At 41.9% G+C, this 26,393-nt stretch overlaps 1 protein-coding gene across 1 annotated transcript in view; it reads left to right on the forward strand.

The window, feature by feature from the left end:
• The first annotated feature begins 293 nt into the window (after positions 1-293).
• The window catches only part of NID2 (nidogen 2), a 49,857-nt gene continuing 23,757 nt past the window's right edge, over positions 294-26,393 (forward strand). Inside the window, exons 1-10 of the mRNA XM_072428959.1 lie at positions 294-538; positions 5,599-5,901; positions 16,783-17,015; positions 17,395-17,972; positions 19,264-19,413; positions 20,555-20,800; positions 21,364-21,564; positions 22,025-22,252; positions 25,541-25,687; positions 26,155-26,283. Of these exons, the coding sequence (XP_072285060.1) occupies positions 338-538; positions 5,599-5,901; positions 16,783-17,015; positions 17,395-17,972; positions 19,264-19,413; positions 20,555-20,800; positions 21,364-21,564; positions 22,025-22,252; positions 25,541-25,687; positions 26,155-26,283 (2,416 nt within the window). The 5' untranslated portion in view covers positions 294-337. The remainder of the gene's footprint in view (positions 539-5,598; positions 5,902-16,782; positions 17,016-17,394; positions 17,973-19,263; positions 19,414-20,554; positions 20,801-21,363; positions 21,565-22,024; positions 22,253-25,540; positions 25,688-26,154; positions 26,284-26,393) is intronic.

Genomic DNA, 26,393 nt, shown 5'->3' on the forward strand with positions numbered 1-26,393 from the left:
AATATGTTGGCGCTATATAAATCCTGTTTATTGATATTAATAATAATAATTGTGATGTTGGTCAACAAATTACAAACAGAATGCAATGTCTGATCATATGTCTAGGATGGAGATCGCCAGACTGTACAAGCAGCGCTCAGTTCTGAACGCACCATGTCAAATATTTTCAATCCTTTAAACTTTTTCCCCGAGTTACTTTTTTCGCTGTAGTGAATGTGAGCCTGATGTGTGCCCAGCTGTGATTGACAGCCGGCCCCGCCCCTCTATCGCCCCGCCCACCCAGGGATCCGCTCCGGGGGTCGGGAGGTCCGCGGTCAGTCCAGCGCCGAGCTCAGTCATGGCGGTCCCGGCGCTCCGTGTTCTCCTCTGGCACTGCCTGCTGCTCGGCTACACCGCCGCCATCTCCCGCCACGACCTCCTCCCGTACGGGGAGACCCGGGGGGATCTCCCGCTGCCCGACGGGGATGACGAGACCTCCGAGGTGGTGAAACTCGCCCAGCCCGGCCACTTCTACGAGGCCGAGTTCACCGAGCTCTATGTGAGTACACCGACACCGACTGTAGCACTGATTGCACTGGGAGCAGCATAGCTTATACTGGAAACACTGAGAGCAGCACCAATTCCTCCAATGGGGACGATTGCACGGAGAAAAGCACTGATTGCACTCACACAGAAAGCAACAGTGAGAATCTTAGGGTGACACTGACAGTAGCACTGAGTGCATTGAGAGGGACACTGATTGCAATAGGAGCATCAGTTATTACACTGATACTGAATGCAGCACTGATTATACTTATAGCAAAACTAAGTTTAGCACTGAGACCAATATGACTACACCGAGAGGGACACTGAGGACACTGACTACACGGAGTGTAGCACTGAGAGCAACACTAATTACACAGTGAGGAGCTCTGAGATTAGCATGGATGCAATAAGAGCAACACTGATTACATTAGGAGCGATATTAAGTACATTGGGGCAGCACTGACTGAACTGACACTGAGCGTAGCACTGATTGCAGGTCGAGCAACGTTGCTCACATTGAAGACACAGGGAGGGACACTGAATACATTGACAGCAAGACTTATTACACTGACACTGAAACAATGTCCTCCCCTGAGTCCTGGCACAGACTTGTCAGATGGTCACTGTGACAGCACTGATAGCGGCAGAGTGTGCGCAGGGACAGGCAGTGCAGTCTGCACCGGGCTTATCACAGACCACCTCTATATTAAGGTCACTTTGTATTGGTTGCTTTCTGTGTGCACAGTGGTGACAGGTTCTCTTTAGGAATGCCCCCTCACCCCTCTGCCCCGCCAGTGTATATGTGCAGAGAAGTGCTGGGCACACTGTGCAGCACTGTGGCATTTTTATTGGACCCCCCCCCTTTCCTTGGCAGCCGTCTATTCATTGTGGCCTCATCCCACTGCCGCTGTGACCCCCCTCCATTGTAAGTCAGATCGGAGAGCTGCCATTGGTCGGTTTCCTCATACAATCCAGGAAATATTACTCCATAGCAGAGACAATAGGCCGGTGCCGGTTCAAGGTTCAAATTTTTGGATTTGGCTCAGCGCCCCCTTCTGAAACTTTTAAAAGTTAACTTTAACCCAACATTGTGAGTTTTTGAGGGACCCCGGGGATGGGATTCTCCATGCTGGCCTCTCTCCTCTCCACTAGTGGAGCACCAACTTTTAGCATAGCGCTGTACAACAGAGAATGACACGGGAGGAGGGGAGGACCCTGACCAACAGAGCTTACGATCAAAGGCCTCCAAGGAATCAGGTTTCAATCAGTTGGGTGGCAATGTTTTTCATGTGATGGGGCAGTCAGTGGGGTATTATGACCAGGAAGGGGGGGCGGGGGTAATAATTCTCACTACTTCAGGCCAAGTGAATGCCATTCTGGAGGGGACAGCCTCTGCCTCCCTACACACAATGGGACTCTATGTTGTCAGTGTATCCAGAAAATGAGTTCTCATTACAGGCCGGGGAAGGAATTTTTGTCATGGAAAAAGGGCGGCTGGCTGGGGATGACACAAGGCACCGCTGTCCTGCAATCTGTCGCATTTTTGTAATTGCATTCGGTTGTCTTGCTGTCCTTGCTGGTTCTAAAATCAAATATCCGGCAGATGCAGATTTCTGATCCAATGTATTTATTTTGTATTGCCAATCTGTTACAATGTTTCATTCCTGGGGATCGTTACATGAACAGCACTTCCTGTTGCAGCCTGACAACGCTTTCCATGTAATCGCCAGCAGCGTTGTCAGCCTGCAATTCCTGTGATGGCGCAGCACACGGCTCCGTGCCGACTCTTTGCCTCTCCCCCTCCAGCTGCCTGGCAGACGGCTCCTTTTGGCCTGTAACAAGAGTACAGTGTGTGCTCCCAGGGCCACAACGCTCCAGAGCAGCCCCTCGATAATCACTGCAACAACATCTGGGATCTTCTGACTTCCTACAAAAACACCAAAAACATTTTCTGTTATTTAAACCCCGGAGTGGGGCTGATAATCAGCAAATGACGAGATGATCAGAACCAGCAAACATCAGAAAGAGTCTGTGTGTGACTACTCTTCTACAAAGTGAAAATAAATTTGGGATTAAAAGAAATGCGAGCAGGCAGGTTGGTTGTTGCAGAGGGGACAGACGATGTCTCATATGCAATAAAACAAACTTACCTGCCAGATCGCAATCTTCTCCATAATGTAATGTATGCACAGATCTGGCATGGACAGTGCAAGGTCTGGTGCCAACGGTAACGTTTGTGTTATCTGTGTCACCAGGACAAAAATCTTTTCATAGGGGGTCAGGGGGTGTTGTGTCCTCTCCACATTTCCAAAACTTGATTCAGTAGGAATTTCTTTTCACGGTTGCACAGCTGGGTTCCCTGGGTATTTGATTTGGCTGCCCTGGGGTGGAATGATCCTCTCCTCTTGGAAACTCTCCACTCCCATCATCTTTTTTTGGGGAGGTGTGACTAGGACTGGCTCGTAGTTGGCATTGCTGGAATTACTGCACAAAATTGTAATGCACCAACCAAAAAAAGCAACTTATGTTGTATAAATAGTAACCTGCGTGTCACACAGAGCTACGCGCATGGGTGACTGCAGAAAATGTTCCAAGATTCACTCTGAAACGATGCCAGCGGCTGAATTCCCTTATGCCAGTGTGGACACACTGTGATCTTTTGTGCTGCGGCTGTGCTGGGGCTTTGAGTGATCCCAGATTTGTTGAGCTTCATATACCGATCTGATTGCCGTCCAAGTCATGCATGCAAATTGCTGTCATGTGTACGGTAGTCACCTGCACACAATGTAGCTACACAACAGGTGCCACCAGCCAGGATCTATTAGAGGTGCAGGCTGGCAGCCCCTGCCACCAGCAGTGCCAAATCATGCAATCATTCCGTCAGCTTCTCCCTACTGGCCAGTTCTGATTTTGGGGGGTCCTCATCATTGAGAATAGGATTGAGGAGAGCACAATGGGGTACGCATCCTCCTCTGCATTAAACAGAACGGAGCTGTGTTGTTCATCTGTTACCCAAAATGATCAGGACAGTTTGTTACCAGTGACAGTGATCTGATGACTTTATGTCTGTACAGGGCTTTAGAGGAGGACCCCAAAATCAGAGCTGGCCAGTAGGGAGAAGCTGCTGTGCAAGGAGTACATGTTTGTACATGCCAGCCAGAGTACATGCCAGCCTGCATCCCTGATGGATCCTGGCTGGTGCCAGCTGTTATGTAGCTACATTGTGTGCAGGGAAATGCCTAATGCTGGTTGAAGGTTTCCAAAGTCTGGTGTATGGTAGAAACCTCCGGTTGGGAGGACTGGGTGAAGGCAAGTTATCCCCCTTCCTTCCCATGGACCCCATTGGCTAAGTGTAACAAATCATATGCCAAAAGAGAACGAATATTATTCCGCTAGAAATATGCCTGGCAAGACCACTTGGCTGTGATGGATAAGATTTCCCAGACTATTGGTGGTTGAAAGTTGTGTTGGCATTTCTTTTGACATTGTCCCCTGGATATCCACAGTGCCTGGCAAGAGAACCCAGCTGTACTGCCTGGCATGCTGCATGCTTCTTTGTGTATTTGTCCCTGGTGCTTGTATCCCCCCACTCCCCTCTGCCCATATTCCCTTGCCATCTAACATTAGGACTTACCCACGTTGATTTAAGTTCATACTTGGCCTTGCCTGCAGTCATGAACGTGTATCAAATGGCTCGTTTCTGGAGAAGAATTCTGTTTTTGATACATTGGTGGTTCAGCTATTTTTTGTGCCAGTATGTAAAGAGTGCCCAGTTTTGGTTTTGGGTTTGGCAGTTCTTTTTATAACACACTGGTCAAATAATGTTTTAGCTACATGGTTATTATTGGATTAAAGTGAATACAAAGCCAGAATGTATTTTTTTGCAGTGTGATGAGGAATTAGACCCATTGCTGCCTGTGTCCCTGTGTTAAATAGATTTACTTTCTGTCCCTGGGTCTTGATGCGCTGACTTGCCAGGCCTGGATGGCATCCCTTGCTGCACCACTGCAATACTCCAGATGCAAATCATTGGCAAATGATGAAACATGCAGTCTGGCCGTGCAGAATTCCTAAATGTTGCACTTGATTGTTTTTTTGTAGTGTGCCATGCTGTTTCAAGAGCTGACAGTTGTTGTGCAGTTCCTGTAAAGTAAAAACTGCTTTAAATTGTCTTTTGTTCCACTCCTCGCCAAGGGATGGGATCTGGTACAACATTCGCATTATCCCGGGTATGCATGTAATGCGCAGAACAGCTGTTTGACCTCAATAGTGCACAATCTCTGGAAATCATCCATCATGTCTGAAGCCTCCCAGCGGACAGTCCCAGCTGTGGGGATTTAAAGTGTACCTGTCCTTGAAGGCTCAGCAATTTTTTGGCCAAACCAACACAATTTTTTTTATTTTATTTTGAAGATAAGATACAGCCTTGTAAATCGTGTGAATTTTCTATTCAGTTTCGTTCCAGAATACATACAATTTTAAGGAAAAAGAAATGGTACTTTACAGATAACAATCTGTTAAACTATCGCTCTGTACTGAAACCATAGTTAGATCGGCACCATTAGGACAGGACAGATCAACACATCTCTGGGTTTGTTTAGTTTCCAGCCTATTCTGCTGGTGGCAGGTTAAAAGTTTTAAGTAAAGGTTAAAAGAAAGTTTTTTTCACCCATGGGGTTTTATGTAGTCCTGATGTAGAGGGACTTTATTCCTCCATGGCTCCATGTGGCTGATATCCTGTTAGCTGATCAGCTAATTGCACAGCAGGGCCGGTTCCTAAAGACCCAACGTCTGCAGTTTTGACAGTGGGGGTCAGTGAGTGATACTAAAGTGCTCACTGCCACCCCCATTGATTTTCTATGCTTTGGGTAGAAGATACATTTAGCCTCTCCTCCAAAGTAGCGGTTCACTGCCAGGAGAAAGTGGTATCTGCCCCACAACCTCACTGCCAGTCTGACCATAGTCTATAGCCATGACTGTATACTCTTGCATTGACTTACATTGTTGATGCAATATCAAACATTGCTCCATTTTCTGTGAATTAATGAAATCTTTGTTCTTCCATCTCTCCAGGTTGGAACCAACGGCATTATCTCCACCCAAGACTTTCCCCGGGAAACGCAGTACGTAGATGACGGCTTTCCTACCGATTTCCCAGTGATTGCCCCATTCCTGTCTGATATCGATACGAGCAATGGAAAAGGGAAGATTTACTACCGGCAGGACAATTCCCCCGAAATTCTCAGCACCGTGGCCAGGCATATCGAGAGAGGATTCCCACAAGCTGCGTTTTCTCCTAATAATGTGTTCGTGGCAACCTGGGAGAATGTGGGGGCATACGAAGAGGTGACACGCCATACAGAGCCTTCTAATAGGGTGAGTGATGGAGCGTTGAGTCACCTAGTAGTACATTACAGGGGTATTTAGTTAAAGGGTCGGTATGTTAGAATTATGATGAAAGGAGATGAAAGGACAAACTTCATTTAGAGGGGGGAGGCTGTGTTGGGAGCTATGTAGGCTGCTTCAGAATGAATTACCTCTCTGGCTGTCATTCTGGTGCCCTGGAATTTTTTAGTACTGGAACAAGTATGCATATTTGGAGCGCCAAAGTTTCTGATCTATATGATTGTTTTTGGTCATTGATAGTACCAAAGCCATCAACAGCCAATCATTTGGCTTTTTCAGGACCAGGTCCGCTAAGGCAGCCTCTGTTTATAAAATCGGAACCCAAGAACAAAAATGTAAAATACTGCAGCTTACTAATCCTGAAGTTTACTTGTTGATCCAGAGAGGAATCCAATTCACTTGTAAGGCCGCATACACACACACGCAATAATTGTCGTTGGAGAGGATCTTTCACGATCCTTTCCAATGACTAATGACTGTGAACGATGCATGATCGAGCGCTGGACATACAGTACTGTTCTGCTCTATGGAGAGGGTAGGGGGAGAGCGACGGAGCGGCACCTCGCTGTGCTCTTTTCCCCTTCATTTCTATTACGATCGTTGTCATTCATCGCCCGTGGATCCGTTAGGACGATGGATGACGAGCGACGTACACACGTAAGCTTCTCGTTCAATATCAGCCCTGAGACGATTATCGGACGAGAACCATTCCACGTGTGTACCCAGCCTTAGCTTCTGTGGACAGATTGATATCTTGGCTCTTGCAGGGTGACAATGCAACAAGCAAATCCTGAAAGAATAAAACTAATGCAGCCACAACATCTATGTACAGATAAGTTGCAGTATGTTTATTCTTTTGGTTCTTGGGTTCAGATAGACTTTACAAAGCCCAATTCTTTGCCTGTAATTATGTGGCTCTAAAATTGATATTTCTGGAATCCTTCAGGCTTTATATGTGGAATTAGTAAATACCACTTTACAATACCGCAGACTAACAATGGAAAATATCATTCTATTTGGTACACTGCTACACCTATTCCATTTGAACTGATGTCCTTGTTTTTTAACAAGTAATTTTATTTCTGTATGATGATAGGTAGGTTATTAGGTATAGACCGGGGATGTCCAACTTGATTCCTTGAGGGCCAGGTTCTGCACACATTTTGGTATTTCTCTTACAGGCAGTAGTGCATTCAGTAAGCTGCGGTTTACAAGCTAAAAATCCCGGGCTGTTTGTGGCCCTCGAGGATTGAAGCTGAAGTGCCCTCACTGTTGCAGAATAATAAGTTCTCATTGTTGTCTATGTCTGTAGGGTTTGTTGGCAAATATGGAACATTTCCTGCAGATGTGATACAACTTGTGATTGTGTGATGATTATTTTCCATTTGTTTGTTTTTCTTTGTTTGAGAAATAGAATTAGTATAAAAATATTTTGAGAAACTTATCAGAGGTGAAAACAATGGACATACCATCCCATCCTGCATTGTAACCCCCGATAAGTTTCTATGTAACCTGGCCATAGATATGAACATCTGGATGCTTGCCTTGACTTTTGCTCGATTTGTCTAATGTTGCACAGGTTTGGCAATACATGTGCACTGCCAGTTCTGTTGGGTTTAAACTTTTGGCTTTCCTATTGAACTTTTGTACCTTTGGAAATGATTTTGTATTTGTGACCAGAGATTCCTTCAGTTGAGAATATATTGATATTGGTTGGGTGTTCACCGTGTACTGTTGGGGAGGATTGGGGGTATTTAGGCCAGAATGGTTTTGACAAGCCCACGTTGCATCGGTTATTATGTTTTAGGCCTCAAGTAGACATACGTGTAACTAAATTTTGGCTACAGTATTCTCCCCTGGGTGGCTGACCCTGTACTGTGACCCAATTTTTCAGTACCCACCCTAAAACAGCTGGGTGGTGCACCTGGCTAAGAAGGGTTTGGGACAACACTGGGCTAAAGATTCATTTTTTGTTTTACAGGTCTTGCATACATGAAGTGTAAAACTTTGAAATACTTACCTTTTCTGGAGAAATTCTGTCCCAAGGTTCCCCGTAATATGATGCTTACTGAGGTGTGTTGCATTAGGGTAGTCTATTCATTTGAATGGGCCAAAAATTAGACCTTCTCAATTTTTCCTACACAGTGCACTACAACGCTATGGTGCATTACTGTACCTTGTTGTTAAAACAACATGGGACCATGGTGATTTTCTGACCCCACATGGCTAGGCCTTTCTATTGTTTGCTCAAGCACTTTGTACTGCATAGTAGTAGGATGAGGAGAAGGTCATAAAAGTCCCCATTATTGAGTATTTGCAAAGGGTGTGAGGGGTAAATAGGTCAGAACGGGAGTATGGGGAGGTCGGTGTCCGTAGCAAAGGATTTGGGTTTTGAAGAGAACCGCTTAACTCAAGCCTAAATTACAAAATTACTTTTGCTTTGTAGCCTTACACAACCAGAATAATAAAAAAAAACACTGCTCCCGTCCTTCATTTTTCCAGCACCCATTGCTGGTGGCTGGTGGGGGCTCTTTTCTCTGGCACTTTTGGGTTGTGATATGCAATGGAGGACTTCTGGTCTTCCATTGTCCATAATGACCACAACGCCTTCAGCCAATGGACCACTGCAGTGAACAGGCTTCGGGGCACTGGTCCCAAAAAAACTTTCAGTAGCAAGAGATAAAACATGTAGAAATGGTTTTTGGTGGACGCCCAACTGCAAGGCCCCATTGCAAGTGTAGTTTTGTCATTGACCCGGAGTTCAGCTTTAGTTAGCTGAGAACACGATGGCTCAGTGCTCAGTGCCCTTTGCATCGCTGGGTCCCAGGTTGGAATCTCGGCCAGGACACTATCTGCATGGAGTTTGCCGGTTCTCCCTGTGCTTGTGTGGGTTTCCTCCGGGTACTCCGGTTTCCTCCCAAAATTGATCTTAGACTGTATTAATGACATATGAATATTAAATTTTGAGCTCCTTTGAGGGAAAGCCAGTGACATTACTATGGACTTTGTACAGCACTGCGTAATATGTTGGTGCTATATAAATACTGTATAATAATATTAATCATAATATGGTTTTCCCTAGACATCAGTTCAAAAAGTCTGTATAAAGTTGAGCCACAAAGTATTGCTTGTCAGGGTCTTTGGATTTCTTAGCTCAGGGCCACTGAACCTAATCTCATTTTATAAACTAAACCTGTGCAGGTTATTTAGCGGACAGCGGATTTTTTTTTTTAAATACCCATGGGAATTTAATCCTTCGTTTTCATTGACCCTTTGCAAACGGCAATACCCTGTTGTTGACTCAGCTGTAATGGGCTGGTCTCCAAGCTCAGATCTTTTTACTCTCTTAAGTACATATGTTTGCCTAAAGTCCAATCCTCTTGACAAACCTTAAGTGCTGTAAACTACCGTTCAACGCATATCCTGGCCTAAAATCTCTAGGAGGCTCTTAAACCCTCAGCGTGTACCTCTTCTGCAAGCAATCCATCTTGTTCACATATGTACGGGACAGGCTTGGAACTTAGGAGTGTTCTGGGTTTTTTTCCCCCAAGCTCATTAGACATTTTCCTCCATATGTTTGTTACTGGAAGGGTAATTGTACCCCCTACTAGGATCAAGTGTGCATTCTGCAGTGGGGGCAACCATGAATGATAATAACAGATTTAAAGTTTATTTGTTCAAGACTTTTCCAAACTAATTAAAAGAAGTGTTTGTGGCATGTGTTCCTAATGAGAAAACGGTTCAAGAACAGTTGTTTAAATAAAACAGTCTTGTAAAAGAAGAAATGGCAGGGCATAAAATACAGTAATGTGATGGAGACACAGCTGCACGCACAGAGAAGGATCCTCTCATGGGTTTCATACACATATGGTGCACACAATGTAGCGTGTATGGAACTGATGGTGGCTTTGCTAGATTGTGTGTAGAATGTCAACGGGTGGGAGTTGCTGTCGCCTTGCTAAAATCAGACTATTGTATACGATATATTCCATCGAGCCGGCTTGTAAAATCTTTTGTTTGGGCAGAATTTATAAGGCGAAATCATGCCCGTACTCTTTATAAGCATTTGCCGACCTTTTCAAAATGGGGGAACCCTTGAAGGAACTTTAAGGTCCTACCGAACCCCGACTGTTATCACTATATCCACAGCTCACAGTATATTCGTGTGGCGGGGCTCAGTGGGATGAATGTCACCCTTACAGAGAGCCAAAAAGATCATTGGTGTCACTTAAACTGACCTGAGAATCATAAATTGCTCATGAAACCCCCAGCAACCTCTTCAGGAATCCTAGTTGAGAAACACAGTTCTATACATTTGCTGAACGATTCAATAAATCAGCAAGTATTGATCAATCTGCTGTTATTAGGATCAATTTGTGCACAATTTAAAAAACAACAAAACATCAGGCAAGGATTATTTTTGGGGACTGGTTTGCAATTTTTTTTTGTGGTTCATCTGATTCAGCAATCAAATAATTCATCTTTTTATGTCCTGCTGTAACCATTGTCTGTAAATAGGGGAAATCCAAATGTTTAGGTTTGTCACAGGAATAGAGGGGAAGTTTTACAACTTATGGATAAAAGGATTTCCCTGTACTTTGGAACAGGAAGTAAATTACAGTCTCCCAGGGGGTTTAGTGGCTGCTGCTTTTTTTTTTTTAATGCCTTTAAAAATTCGCTCATATAGCTTTCTAGTTCAAGTAGCTGGACAGAATGCCACATTGTCCTGTGCCAAAGCATCCTAACGGGTCCATGGAGAATGCATTGATCATGATCTGAACCTGTGTCTGCTTTTTTTAATACGTTTGTGAACCATTTCGGTGTTCTCGCTAAATTTTTTTTTTTTAAGCTGGGTGGGAAGAAGCTGTAGGTGGGTGGCAACTACTGTTTTGGTATCCAACTTTTCAGTTATCACCCAAAAACAGCAGGTTGGTTACTGAAAAGTGCCAGGTGGTGCGCCCAGCTAAATCAGGCTGGGGAGAACATTGTATTTGCTTCAGTTCAAAATAACTCTATATCCAGGGTCATTATCCATAATCCAGCTTCACAGAGTCCTTCCTGTGTATTCCAGGATCTTTAACATGCTCCAATGCATGGAAAATGCATGACATGTTATTCAAAGTTTCACAGGTTAAAAAGCAAGGGGTAGTTAATACTTTATATGATACTATATACAGGCTTAGCAACCAGCAACTTAGGAACCTAAGATTTCCCGCAGTCCTTCCACTACATCTACCACTATTTTCACATCTTAAATCAGTGAAGAAGAGCCCTTACTGTTCCATCACATCCTTGGTATCCATCCTGTGGCCTGGGGAGGCTTCATGCTGTCCTTTGGCATTTGTCTTGTCAGCTGTCCCTGCTGACCTTCTGTATCATAGTGTTGGATCACAAATATGAAAAAATTGATTTGTAAAGAGACTTTAAGACAGAGGTGTCAAACTCAAATACACAGAGGGCCAAAATGAAAAACTTAGACAAAGTCACAGGCCAACTTTAAAATTTATTGAAAAAATTGAGGACGTTTTTCCTTCTCATTTGATATAAAAACTTTTCATATGGAAACAAAAAGGTTTTGCTTATCTTATGCTAAATCTTATGGCCTGCCGCTAAAACTCCCTTCCCTCTTCATTTAAATAGCAAAGCTACTACAATTCCCCGCATTATTTGCGTCTATAAACGAGTCCAATGTGGATCAACGCATAGGCGGAGAGCCCGCTGGTCTATAGAGGTGAGTGATGCCGGGAATTGTAGTAGCGGCCCTCTTTCAATGCAGCGGTGGGTTCATATTTTGGATTCCTTAAGGGGGCCAAAAAAAGGATGTTGCGGGCCAGATTTGTTTGAGTTTGACACCCCTGCTTTAAGAGCAATGTACACAATCTATGTAATTGTCCCCAGAGACAAACAATTGTGATCATCATGAGCAAAATCTAGCTTACGTATGGTAGTCGGTGATAATACATCGGCCGTGGCAGATCCCTAATGATAACCGGTAAGTACACTAAAATACCTGCAATCTGCCGCCAGTCTATAAATCATGAGCTGGTCTTTAATATCTTCTAAAGAATGGCAGCTTTCAGCAGAATTAAACTCACTAGGTATGTGTGGCCCTTTGGTGATGCCAGGGGCCCCAACTAAGGCCCCCTATATCAAATGAGAGGACCAGCACTGGTCTACAGCTTGGCAGGACAACTTGTGATTGGCTGCAGGTTGCAGTGTTTAGGATATAGAATTCCAGCTGTGCATGGCGTCACTGATTAAACTGGGGTTTAAAATTCAGATGACTTTAGCAGCCTCTGTGCTGCTCTGCTGTTCAACAGGAAGCCAGTTATTTACTCTTGCAGCTAGAGCCAAGGGAGGCTGTGCGAAATGTCCATTTACGGAGAATTTGGCACCGAGGCTTTAACTAGCCCCCTTAGCTCCCTCGTGTCCAGGGCCACTGTCTTTCCCAGCGGAGAGCTCCTGGAGAGACCCTCTTTGATCCTTTGTTTAAGCAACTTCAAGCTGCAGCCCCTCGGTAGTTCTAAAATATTACAGCAGAACGCTAATGAGGCAGAAGGCTCCCCGCGCTGCGCTGTTTGAATAAAATAAACATTTCTGAGAAGAATTCCAGCGGGGCCCAGTGCTGGCCCCAAACCATTCGGTCTCGAGGCGGGCCAATATGGGGATAGCTCAAAATGTTTGTGCCTAAAATTCAGGAAAACCCTAGATAACCCCCTACTGCTACTGCATGATCTGAAATACATATATACACAAGTGAAAAGAAGGGGGCTTCATTGGTTAATTTCTGATCATTTGTATTTCAAAAAACAATAATAACTATTCTTAATAATACAACAGTACATATAAAGCCATCCCCCATTGTATGCTCATGGGGTAGAGATAGCTAAACTGAACATATATATTCTATGCTAAGAAGATTGCTTATCCTATATTATGAATAAGCACAAAAACATCTTGTTACCTGACGCATTTTTGTGTTTTCTGATAGACAATTTCTTTTGGACTTTGGAACATCATTATCCCTTACAACACAATTGATTAGTGCAACATCATATATACGCTTGTTGCATAGCCCTGAGGAAGCCCTTTTTATGGTGAAAGGTGTCTGGTAAGAAGCTGTTTTCTTGCTCATCCACAATATAGAATTAGCTTCTTAGAATAGAATATGTTCAGTTTAGCTATCTCTACCCCATGATCATACAACGGGAGATGGCTCTATATGTACTGATGTATGAATAGGAATTGTAATGATTCTTTTTTGAATTACAAATGATCACAAATGAGCTTTGAAGTCCCCTTCTTTTCTTTTCACTTTTTTTCATATGTCAAATTCATTAGGGGTGGCTATTACATACACGCTTGTAAGAAAGTGGGAAGATGATGGTCCTCAACAATCTTGTTGGCTGACAAAAGTCTAGTATTTGTACCCTCCCTCTTTCTTGTTTCAAGAAGCTGGAGGGTATGCAGTTATAGGGTCCTCCCCATCATACAAAATGGGAAAACCTGTGTATGAAGGAATTCCTCGTAAGCCTAGACATTACTAGAAACGATTGTTAGTGGTTATTTCTATTGATAATAAATGAGCGAGTTCTGTAGTGACAGCATCATTCTTTTCTATGGAGGGGGAAGGATGAGCAAAAGGAGCACCCCACTGTGCTCTTCCCCAAAGGAATGCACAGCCGTTGTCCATTGATATTGGGGGACTGCTTTACACGTGAGATAAGCATGACCAATAGTTTCAGATAACAATGATGTCTGTACGTGACTTTACTCCTACTTGGGTCTCTAAAACACACAATGATATTTGATTGGTTTCAAAGCTGAACTTTGCTTTGAAAAAAGCTGCAATATTTGTGATAATAAAAAGTGTTAGCCCTGCAAAGAAAACAGGATCATGAATCTATCCTCCCAGGTTTGAATCTCGGCCAGGACACTATCTGCATGGAGTTTGCAGGTTGTTTGTGTGGGGTTTCCTCCCACATTCCAAAAACATGCAATTAGGTTAATAACTTCCCCCCAAAATTAACCTTAGACTGTGACTATGGTAAGAACATTAAATTGTGAGCCCCTTTAAGGTACAGTTAGTGAGATGACTATGGATTTTGTACAGCGCTGCATAAAATGTTGGTGCTATATAAATACTGTGTAATAATAATAATAATCCTGCTGCAGCCTTCCTGCTCAAGAATTTTCTGCATTATTATTATTAATAATAAACAGGATTTTTATAGCAGCAACATTTTCTCTATCTGACATTTCTGGGTCTGCCTTCTCTGCAATCTGTGCTTCCATCCACTAGCTTCTACTCCATTACAAAATCCACATACTATAAATATGTTTGCAACTCTTTATATGTCTCTGGTATCCGTCACCGTTTTAATATTTCTTCTGTTGCACCCAGTTTATCCCAAGTTTCAGTCTAAAGTAACATAGGACTCTATAATGCAATGTTTTGCCATATGTAAGCTGTGCTGTCGGTGGGCATTGATGAATTGGATTGGTGGGAAGACGGATGAATGTAGTTCATGCATTCCCTTCTACCCCCTCCTCCTCAACCTTTCCATGCTTGACAGATTCACATGCATTTGTAATTTAAAAGATCAAGGGGTATGGTGCCGGGAATCCACCTCCTGCTATTATTTATTGACTAGATGATTACAGAGTAACCAGAGTCAGAGAATGTCCCGCATTGTGGTGTCACTTGAGTGAACATACCTATAATAAAGTGTGCAGGAACTACAAAGCTGCAATGGAGCTTCCCTGGACCCAGTAACTTTATCTAAACAAAAACTTCTCAATATATACCGTAAGATAATATGAAGAAAGTAGAATGGAAACAGGGTTTTTTTGGCAACAAATTAAAGTGGGTGACCTGTTTCATTAAATCAGTATAAGAAAAGCAAACTCTGTACTTATTTGAAAAATACACTTTAATTTGTTGCAACTTCTTTTCTACTTTTTTCATACTTTGACTTATTACGCGGTTGGCTATTATATCGTTCATATCATAGGTGGGGTTTCCTCCTCTATTTTTCGCATACCATAAGATAATATTTTAGGAATGGACCATAATAGCAGCCTGTATAAGCAACATCATCTTCAAATTAAATTTCCCTTTTTATTTTTAAATACCAATGGCTTAGATATCAGTGTTCAACCTGGCATTAAGCTTTTACACTCTCTGCACAGATTCCCATTTCAGATGCAAGAAGCAAAACAAGGAGCCAATTAGCATTGCTGCAGTATTCATTGTCCAATCACTGATTAGAGGAAGGACAAGACCTGTATGTGCGAGTGAATTGCAACAGAGAAAAATCAGGTCTCCTGTCCTGACAGACAGGACTTTGCTATGTGACAGTGTAATGTAAATTTTAAAAGTGCATAGACAGAACCCCAAATCCTTTAGCAGGTTAAACTTAATTCAATTAAGTAATTCAATTTTAAAAAGGTAATTCAATTTTAAAAACGCGTAATCCGCTGCAGAATTATATACTTAAATGAATTTGCACATTTTTTGCTGCTGCTATTTAAATGAAGCTTTAAGACAGGTTTAGACTTGCTTTGAGATCAAGTGATCCAGTGTAGCTCTACCCGAGGTTGGCATCTTGCCAGTCACTCAGACATTTGCACTGCAGCGGTGGTTCTTAGCGCTAAACATTTGGCAGCTGCCGGCAGTGAGGGATGCTGGTACTGCTCGCTGCCTCCTTCATTCGTTTTCTATGGAGCTGCTATGCTACCATGATGTAGAATCTCCCCAGTGCCAGCGGCTCCCTGGCACAAGGAAGCATTAAATGCACCGGAACCTCATGGCCAGTGTGAACGTAGTCCTAAAATGTCAGTTCCCAGATTGACTCCTAATTAGGAGGTTCTGTCTTCATTAAAACCACCTGAGGAGTCCCTATGCTGTAAAAGGAATAGTGACCGCATTCTTTTAGTTCTAGGACTCTGGAACTGTCTTACAAAAAATAAAGCTAGAAAAAGCAGGAAATGAAGGCGAGTTTGGTGAAAATACTAAAGTAGAAAGAAGAAGGTTTTCAGGCTCAAATTTTAATTGCAAATCATTATTATGTATTTATGCATTCAAGATTCATACATAATTAGTGTACAATCAACAGAGGTATTCAATCCCATGTCCTGTTAACATTCACAGGAATGTGATGGCTAAACTATACATGCATAAAACTGCCGCCTTAGAGTAATTAGTGATCAAATTGTTGGACTGAATGGGTAGCATGTAACCCGACGCGTTTCGAGGAATAGGGTTCTTCAGGGGTATTAGTATGTTATCGTATAGATACATTATAATATCATCTTTGCACATATATTAAAATGTAAGTTTGGTGAAAAGTATATGGACATGTGATGGCAAGGACCTGACAAAGTTTAGAAAAGTTGGGTTAGAAATACAAGGGAGGCATGAGCCAAACACCTTGAAGACGCGTCGGCCGACTTTGTACAAGAATTTAATTCACATAAAAACATCTAAAGGCTCCTCCTGCACCATTCACTATAGTATAAAATAAAAACCCAGCAGGGATGACGGGAACGCCTGATAATAGGCACAGGAGGAGTGCAGACCTGGTAACTCGGTAAGCTGTTTCATACCAATAGATTCTGTAAATCCTGAAAAATTCGTTTTGGTGGTCTGACAGTTTAAAATTTGTCATTAGGTCTGTTCCACTCCAAATTTGGATGTACATATGTCTTGAAAATTCAGTCATTTGTTGAGCTTCCCAGGTTGTTTCTCTATCTTAAAAAAATGTAATAATTTGATTATTGATGTTTATAAATTCTGTTCATGATTTCATAACATTTCAACATTTCATCATTTATTTTTTTGGTTTCTAGTTTAACACATTCCAGGCTGTGATCGCATACGACGACTCGGACACCTACGCCATATTTCTGTATCCCGAACACGGCCTCCAGTTTTTCGGAACAAGACCAAAGGAATCGTACAATGTACACCTCGATCTTCCTGCCAGAGTGGGGTTCAGCCGGGGCGAATCCGAGCTGCTGAAAAAGGAAGCTCCTTTTTACAGCGTCACAAATACTGAACAGTCTGTGAAGAATCTTTATCAGTAAGTTTTATACATTTATTTTATATGTTAAAGTGTACCTGTTACTTTGTTGCATTGCAAAAGGAAGGGAAGCTTCCATTGTAATAGAAGACAACTGCCATCAAGTTGACCAACTCCTTGATGACGGTGGAGGGGGGTCGGTCTTAACAGTCTCAAATGATGGCAGATCAATATGCTTAAAACTATATTAGTAAGCTGATCTTCAGCTTTACTTTCGATCTTGCATCATTGTACAGGTTTGTTTTTGGTATTTCTTTTTGCACATTGAGGCTCAAAGAACTCTGGCAACCTCCAGAGGAACCCTGGTTGTGAATGGCTGAGTTGAGGTGTAAGATATTCTTGTTGCATAATCTTAATTTGTTTCGTGTTTGCTCATTAGGACAAGTAACGTTGGTGTTCCTGGAGTGTGGGTCTTCCATATTGGAAGCCTTTCAGAGATCGATAATGTAATTCCAGCAAAAGTGCCTAACCCCCACACACAACAACGGTACGTCCCTCTGATAAACTCGCACAATGACTTTCCCGAACAACGGCAACTGGAAAACCAATTTAATGGGGAAAACAACTATGAAGACAACTACGAGGATGAAGACTACCCAGCAGGGCAAACCACTGAGCCACCTACATTGGAGAGTGTAAACTTGAATCCTGATGGACCTCACGATTTCATAGATTCCGAGGATCAGGCTACATTATACACACCAAACAATCCCTTGCCTCCATCTCAGGAAGAGCCCAACTGGACTCCATATGACCTAGACGAGCCTGTGATCCAGCAGTCGGAGAGTAGAGTTCTTGGAAACATCCCATCATATGAAACCCAAGAAGAGCCATCTGAGTCAGTGTCAGAGGATTTTAATAATGTGACCCCAAATCCAGTGAATCCAAGGTCTGATGTCCTCTATAGAAGTGACCGTTTCTTCGAGAATGAAGAAGTGGGAGGACTGGACACTGACGGTAAGCCTTGTATGAAAATTGTGGTAAAAATTCTGGAAACTAAAGACAGATGGGAATGCCGTTTGTGTTGTTCAGCCCTATTGCTGCTGTTTTTGGTGGCTCATGTAATGAAGCCAAGCACAGTTAAAGCATATCGAAACCCAAGAACAAAAATTTAATATATTACAGCTCATCAGTGCTTAGATGTGATTGATAAATTTGTTTTCTTTCCTTTTATTTTATTTTTCCTTTGCACGGGTGACAGTACTCATCTATTCTGTATCTATGGAGTATTGACATTCTAGGACAGAACTTCCCCCTCTTCACCATTACATGGAGGGGCCAGGACAGTAGTCTGTAGTTTACAGAAGTTAACTTTGAAGGCTAATATATGAAATAAATGCTGACAGAAGTTTTCACCATTCCCAAATTTCACTGATGTGCTGCTCATTGTTCTCTTTGCTGAAGGTTTTTGCATTAGGAAGCAAAGCCCAGCCTCTGCCATGATGGCTACCTCCATATAGAGATCTTTGTGGAACAAAACATGGCAAGCTAGTAAAAGGAAAAATGATTAGCTGCCAGGAGACCACAGAAAATACTGGTGACTTATCCTTTTGTTCTCTGCCTTCTGCCTTTTTTTGGAGGGGGGGGCAATTATTTCCAGAATTCAACTCCTTTTTGCAGTGCACATTCATGTATATGCCTTCTGCAAGGTTATTATACAACTAGTACTAAACAAAAGGGCTGGCAACATCCATAGAGCTCCCATATTTTTGTCCTCATACGTTACACATTTTACTCCGTCCTCTACAATCTAAGCTGTAGTAGCTGTTTGGCATTTTTGTCTTGGGAGGGGCACCCTAAATAAAGCTTTTAATTTAAATGAAATCCAAGCTGCTGGAAAGGAATTTTATGTGGGGTGCCCCTTTTAGTTAACCTATAGCCCTCGTAGAATCCTTTATCATAATTTTTTTTGTGTGTGTATCTTTTTCTTCAACTTAAGCTCTCCTCTCTACTGTTACAAACTCCAAAAACTCTGCCCAAGTGAGCAAATGTTTTCTTCTTCCATTGTTTGATACAGAGAACCAGATACTAGATTGTTTGTGGTGAAGCCAGACATAGCAATGATTTTGCCAGCTTTGGGCAGTCACAGCCCCACCTCTTTTGTGGTTTAGACGGTCTACCCTTACCTTCATTCTTACCTGCCCTCTGGATTTTACCTCTAGGACCGTCACTGTTCAGTATTTTTCTGACTTTTAACACCTCAAACTTTTGTATAACATTTGTTTGCTGTTTTGTTTCCTCTTTGCAGTTCTCACATTTAACCCGATAAACAGAGAGACGTGTGAGAGGAGGCCGGGTCACTGTTCTCCATATGCTTTCTGTACAGACTACGCCACCGGATTCTGCTGCCACTGCCAGGACAGCTACTACGGCAACGGCATTCACTGTCTACCAAAAGGTAACCTGTTGTTTAGGTGGATTTGCTGCTTTTCTAGCTGGCTGCTTTTATGTGTTTATTATATTCACCCTTCCTCTTATGGCACAGTCATTTTGTCTCATCTTTCCTTTCTCAGTTTCACTTTTTCTAAGCCATTTTTTTTTTACTTTTATCTTTTGTCTCTCAGTTTGCCTTTCTCTTTTCTTTTTGCGTCTTACTTTTACTTTCTCTAAAGTTTGCTTTCCCTTTCGTTATCCCCTCGTCTTTTTCTTTCTGTTCATGCTTACCTTTTCCTTTCATTTTGAAGTAATTTACTCTTTTCCTTTCATTTTCTTTGATGTAAATGTAAATGATATCTTGTTTTGTATTCAACTTTGTCATTTGTTTCCCTTTTCTCTCCACCTGTTTTCTCAATTTTCTCATCTTCTTCAATCTTTTATTTATTGCCTCCTTTTTCCATTTGTTTTGTTTTTCATGTTCTTTTATACCCAACTCTCTTTTCTCCTCTCACTCCTTCTCTCCCGCCACCTTTTCCTGTAGTCTTTTTCCTTCGTCCTTCCTCGCTTTCTTTCCTTTCCTCTCTCTGTTTATTTCAATCCTTGTTTTCCTCCTTTTTTTCTTGTTTCCTGTTTTATCTTCCTCTCTCCTCATTATTTCTCTATTCTCTAACTTTTTTGAATCTCTCTTTTCTGTCTCTCTTATTCTCACTCTATCTCTTTCTTTTTGCTCCCTTTCTTTTCCTTCCTCTCCTCTCACTTCTCTGTCCTTCCTTCCTCTCCATGTTCTCTGATTCTCTCTCTCTCTCTCTATCCTTTCCATTGATTTCTGTTTCTTATATTTCTCTTGCTTTATCATTTTTCTGCTGCTTATCTGTCATTAGTGTAGAACTTGAAATACAAAACCTGATTTGGAAAGAGTTTAAGAAACTAGTTTACACATGAAGAAATAAAAGCATGCTTGTCCATACACTGCGTACATTGTTCTTGCTCAAAAGCCATCTGTTTACCAATATCCTGTAACTGTTATACGTATTTTGACTTCTATTCGTATAAAATCTGCTTCACCTTACACTCCTCCTGATACATCCACGGTTTACAGCCAGTGTACAGCCAGTTGTATAGACAATCACCGCATAGAAACTAAACTTTGTCCTTATTTGCAGGAGCTCCACACCGTGTTAATGGGAAAGTCAGTGGGAATCTGCTCGTGGGACAGACACCCGTCAACTTTGAGGGGATCGATATGCATGCGTATATTGTGGTGAATGATGGAAGAGCCTACACAGCGATCAGCCAAGTACCTGAACCCGCTTCCTGGTCTCTGACACCGCTGACCGCCATTGGTGGCCTTTTCGGCTGGCTTTTTGCACTGGAAAAACCCGGACATCAAAATGGATTCAGTATTACTGGTAAAAAAAAACATAAAGTGGTGTGTATATAATAATGTGTGTTAATATGTCATTTTATATAAGGCCCTCACTGTAAAAAAAAAAAAAAAAAAAAAAAAAAAAAAAGATCCCCCCCAAATCATCATAGGTGTGTTTCCCAGGGAGCCATATACAGCAAAAGAAGTGGAATTGGGATTCATTTGTGACTTTTTGCCACACAAGAGCTGCCTCACATGTGTTTTCCCAAACTTTTTATATGCTTCCTTTTTAGTCTTTTTTCATGAGCTGTGATGTGTTTTGTGTGTTTTTGTGGCATTTCCTGGCTTTGAGAATAGGCACAATAAAGCACAATAAAACACATACAGCAACACATAAAAACTGTTACAAACATGCTTACAAATACACAGCAAAGGGAATGGACCCAAAACATTATCACAAAGTTGCATGACCATAAGTAGGATGGAATGACAGGTCACAATTCCAGCAAGGTGCTTTTTTACTGTCCTAAAACTTTGCCATGTGACTTTACTAATATATTTGTTTGTGCATTGGACTGTACCAGTTATGTTCTGTGTTCTGTTTAGGGGCCAAGTTTGTTCACAACATTGAAGCTGTGTTTTCCCCGGGAGAAGAAGTCATTCATATCACACAAACGGCAAGTGGCTTTGATTCTGATAATTATATCCATTTACGGACTACGATTAGGGGGCAAATTCCATACATCCCAGAGACCTCAACCGTGCAGATTGCTCCTTTCTATGAGATCTACCAGTATTCTGGATCAGGTAAGAGACATCGGTCAGGTGTAAGCTGTCCTGAATTGAAATATAGCCAGGATATAGGATATAGTAAGATATTTAATTGCAGAAAGATCTGTGCCTGCTTTACCTGTCATTGCTTGAACCACCATTGATAACTTAGGTTTCTCCTAAGTTTTGGCCCCCACAGCTACACAAATTCCTATTTATTCCACCACCTGGTTAAGCTGCTGGAAACAACAAAATATACGTGTGCTTCTAGGTCAAGGGACACATGGACAGGAAGCAATCTGGAGCTTTTGCATGGCTAAAAACTTCTATGTAGAATTGTTGGAGCAAAGCTAGCTGTATGTTTTTTTTTTTTATGGAAAGGTTTCTTTTCATCCTAAATCCCATTACAGGATACGTGACCACTTTAGATGAAAATGTTGTTAAAAGTTCATCTTTGATATCTAATGAAAACTGTGTGCTCTTGTTCTCTCCCCAGTTGTGACCTCCACAACCTACAGGGAATACACAGTGACCTCGCAGAGTGGTGAAGTTCAGAGGTTCTCTTACCGACTGAAGCAGAACATTACTTACCAGGAGTGCGGCCACGCACAGAAGTACCCACCCACTGCACAGAAGCTGGCTGTTGATCGGGTGTTTGCTATGTATAATAAGGATGAGAAAGTTCTCAGATTCGCTATTACCAGCCATATTGGATCTGTACATGGTAAGTTAGCCTGATAAATGTATTTTGTATTAAAAGTGCAAGAATTTCTAGGGAGTGGATAGGCTGCATTCTCGGTGATGTCACTGGTCTCTAGTGAATGGATAGGCTGCATTCTCAGTGATGTCACTGGTCTCTAGTGAATGGATAGGCTGCATTCTCGGTGATGTCACTGGTCTCTAGTGAATGGATTGGATAGGCTGCAGTTTTGGTGATGTCACTAGTCTCTAGTGAATTGGTTGGATTTATAGTAATCTAAGAGTTACCTATGCATCTGCAGAGAATCATGTAAAGAGTTTTCTCTCCTTTTACCTGAGAACAGAAAAGTTTTTTAATGCTCTACAAATATTGACTGAACCCAAGGAATTATCCTCACACTAATCACTTTAAAACAGACGTTTGATGTCCTTTTCCTTGGTGCCGTCATTCTGGGTTTTCTTCCTCTTTGGATTCCTTCGGTCTCAGCAGGCTGTTCCCCGGCTTTATTAGTGTTCGTGTGCTGGCAGCGGGCGGAGGAGGGTCCCCTGTTCTGCCTCTTTTCATGTAACAAAGCCTCTTTTCTGCTCTGTAAGGGCATGAGTAATTTGGGTCAGGAAGTCAAGCAACCTAATCTTCTCCATAAAGTCCCATGGAAGAAGGGTGCCTCCATTCATTAGGCCAACACAAAGAGGAGCTGATAGCCGTGCCTTTTACAATGTCAGAGGAACAAAGCGTGTAGGAAGTGTCGGGGCAAATTACATGCTTGTGAAAATCAAACAGAGCCTTTGGTTAGGGGGCTGCGGGCAATGAAATGTCTGAAGTGACAAAGCTGGGAGTAAATGAAAGCCTTGCTGAGGAATGGCTGTAAACTCTTCATTAAGATCAGGGCCGTACAATGCCAGAGGGCAGCGGGCGCTGGGAAAGGATGCATTGAGGGTCTTTGTGAATTTGTAGCGTTATTTACTAAGTAGATGGATTGGCTGTGTAATGCATTTTAAAGCTGAACAGGCAGAAGGACGAATGCGGCTCATTGCATTCTATTTTTTTTTCGCAAATACAAGAAGTATAAATTCTTAAAAATAACTTGGTATCGGCCTTTTACATTCCCCTGTGCAGCAGTAAGAGAAGCAAATAGTTGTGCTGGCTTGGAACGAGCATTTTAATAAAAAGAGAGAGAAAAATAATCAGTTTATTGGTGTGCTGCTTCTTCTTTTACTATTTAGTCCCAGTGTTGGAATTTAAAGGAGCCCTGTATATAAAGTTGGAACTACAGCAAAGGTAAAGATCAGGTCCCATCTCTTGCTATTGGGACTGTTAGGGCAGAACTATAAACGATTTAGCAGATCAGGCAGCCCGTTATATATGCATTTTATTTGGGTGACATTCAGCTTTAAAGTTTAGGTAAAACAAACCTCATACACAGGGCCTGATTTATTAAAGCTCTCCTAAACTGGAGAGGATATCACTGGGATTCTGGGTGATCCAGCAAACCTACAATGCATTTCTTTGGCAAATTTTGTAAGCTCTTCATGTCCTCTCCTCTTCCTGTGTCACTGTCTGTATTTGTTCGTCATTTGCAACCCTTATTTAATGTACAGTGCTACATAATATGTTGGCGCTATATAAATCCTGTTTATTATTATTATTATTATTATTATTATTAATAATAATATTATTAATACATTTTTAATACTGGACCAAGTCCATTGTAGGTTTGCTCGATCCCCCATTATAGTCTATCTTCCCCAGTCTTGGAGAGCTTTAATAAATCACACCCATAGTATCGGGCTGTAGACCTTTTCAGCCTCTCCCTATCCTGTACCCAAAGACCATATAAACCCTAACATTGAACCTCTTTTATTTGCTCCCTTTCGGCTTGTTAAATATATCACTGAAAGGGTTTTATAATCCATGAACACAGAAAATTCTTCTGTCCTAGAAATCTTATAAGCCGATTACTTACCTAAGCTCTCTGCTACTACAGTTTTCTTTTTTGGGGTTTAGATAGAAAGCAGAAAATATTTATAACATGTTAAAGATTTTATAGGTATTACAGATATAGGAGATCAGCTTGATGTATGTCATCTACAATAATCTAATTAGTACTCGTTGGACTTAAATTTCTTAAGGATTATGGCGTCATCACTTTTCAGAGTACATTCACCTAGCTTGGTATATAAGATGTGGCTGCATTTACTTTAAATACCCAATTATGTAATAAAAATGGATATTTGGTTTGCACAAGAATAAATGATTCATGTTGGTGCAGAGTCACCTTATTTGTTATACTAATTGACTGCTTACTTTATAAAGTGACCAAACTCTTCCTCTGTTAGTAAATTAACCTAAAATTATTTATTTCTTTGGATCCTTATACATGTCGTGTCCTGTTGTGTAGTCTGGGTCCCATCCTCCTTTCTAAATCAATCCAAATTACAATTACTTTACCCCCATCTCCTGTCTGCGGCTCCTAGGTGATATCACCATCCCTCTGGGAAGATTCCTGATGAATACAGAGTTGAAAAACAAAGTATTTGCAATGGAAGAAGTGTGTTTTAGTTAGATCTTGCCTGCTCTGTAGTCACTGGGAATCTTCCTGCAGGGCAGTGACATCAGTCCAAGCAACAAACGGGGGCAAGGTAAGTATAATTCTTTTTTTTTTCTTTTTTTATAAAAACTTTTTTTTTTCTTGAAAAATGATGTTGCATTTATTACCTATTACCCATAGGTGATTTGGGAAGGGCTGCCCAAACTTTGTAAGTGGACCTTCTGTTATTGGTTTTGATAAATAACGTATTGGCGAATCAAAAAGGATTTTTATCAAATCCCATTTTCTTGTACGATTAAGGTCTTCTGTGTGACAGTCAAAACAAGTAATAAATCAGGTTATTATCTGATACACAAGCCGAGATTCACTGCAGATCCTCGTGGGCGGGTTTCACTGCTGTCAATCCACAATGCAGTGGGTAGGACTGGGTGTGGCTAGGTGCTGATTGACAGGAAAATGTCATCACGGATATCCACATCTCAAGCAACATCTCATCTAACTGTACAATTTACATGAAGGACAACTCTGCTCCAAAGTCAAGAGCAATGCAGCATCATTGTTGCCTTTCACAGAAAGTTGCATCCGGTTTTTACTGGGAATATAAACAGGTATTTGTAGGGCTTTGCAGAAGGACCGAGAAATGTACTTATAATTAAGTTCTGCTACAAAAATAATAACCAAAATAATAAACAATCAAAATGATAAACTGCTTACTGTGTATCTCAAACTTGTGCTGATAAAAAATATTTGTTTTTAACCACCAGATTCACCCCAGGAACCAACGCAGGTTAACCCTTGCTTTGATGGAACCCATCAGTGTGACACCAGAGCTCAGTGCCAGCCAGCTACTGGATTAAATTATACTTGTATCTGCGCATCTGGGTACCGGGGAGATGGCAGAGACTGCACTGGTGAGTTGTGTTTCTTTTAGTGATTTATTAAAGTGTTAAGCTAAGCTGCAGTCTATGAAGTTTTTATTTTGGTCTGGGAAGCTGGTAGGAAGTTACGTCCTGTTCTGGGGGACACCTTGTGTGTTTTGATAACTGCAAAACGTAACCCAAGGTTTTTTTGCCTTTTCCCTTCTATGTGCAAGTGTGTTCTATATGTAAGAAAATAGCTTATATAGCTGTCTATGCACTGGCCCATGCCTCTTACCATGCCCTGAAATCCAGCTCTGTAGCCTCCATTGGGTTTATTGCATGGGTTGCCCATGTGTCCCACCATTAGCTGTGCCCTCTGTTTTTACATCACTGCTGGCTCCTGTACTGACGTAGGGGGTCCAAGGATTCATGAAGTGGTGGACCCAGGCATCAGACATTGGTGAAATGACCCCCCTTTTCAATCCCAACTCTAATGTGCACATTGTGTTTCTTTTCAGATGTTGATGAATGTGAGGAACAGCTTGAAAACTGTGGACAGAACACCCGCTGCATCAACCTGCCTGGAAGCTTCAAGTGCGAGTGCCTGCCTAGCTACGTGTTCTCCGCAGATGGGCAAAACTGTATATGTAAGTGTCCCGTTCTTGTTATTTTGTGATTATTATTTTGTAATACTGATAAAACATTGGGAATACCTTAAAAAAAGATGAGTGCCTTGTTGTAGTCTGGTAATCATCAT

Source organism: Pyxicephalus adspersus, chromosome 12 (assembly GCF_032062135.1).
Source record: "Pyxicephalus adspersus chromosome 12, UCB_Pads_2.0, whole genome shotgun sequence".
Classification (NCBI taxonomy): Eukaryota; Metazoa; Chordata; class Amphibia; order Anura; family Pyxicephalidae; genus Pyxicephalus; species Pyxicephalus adspersus.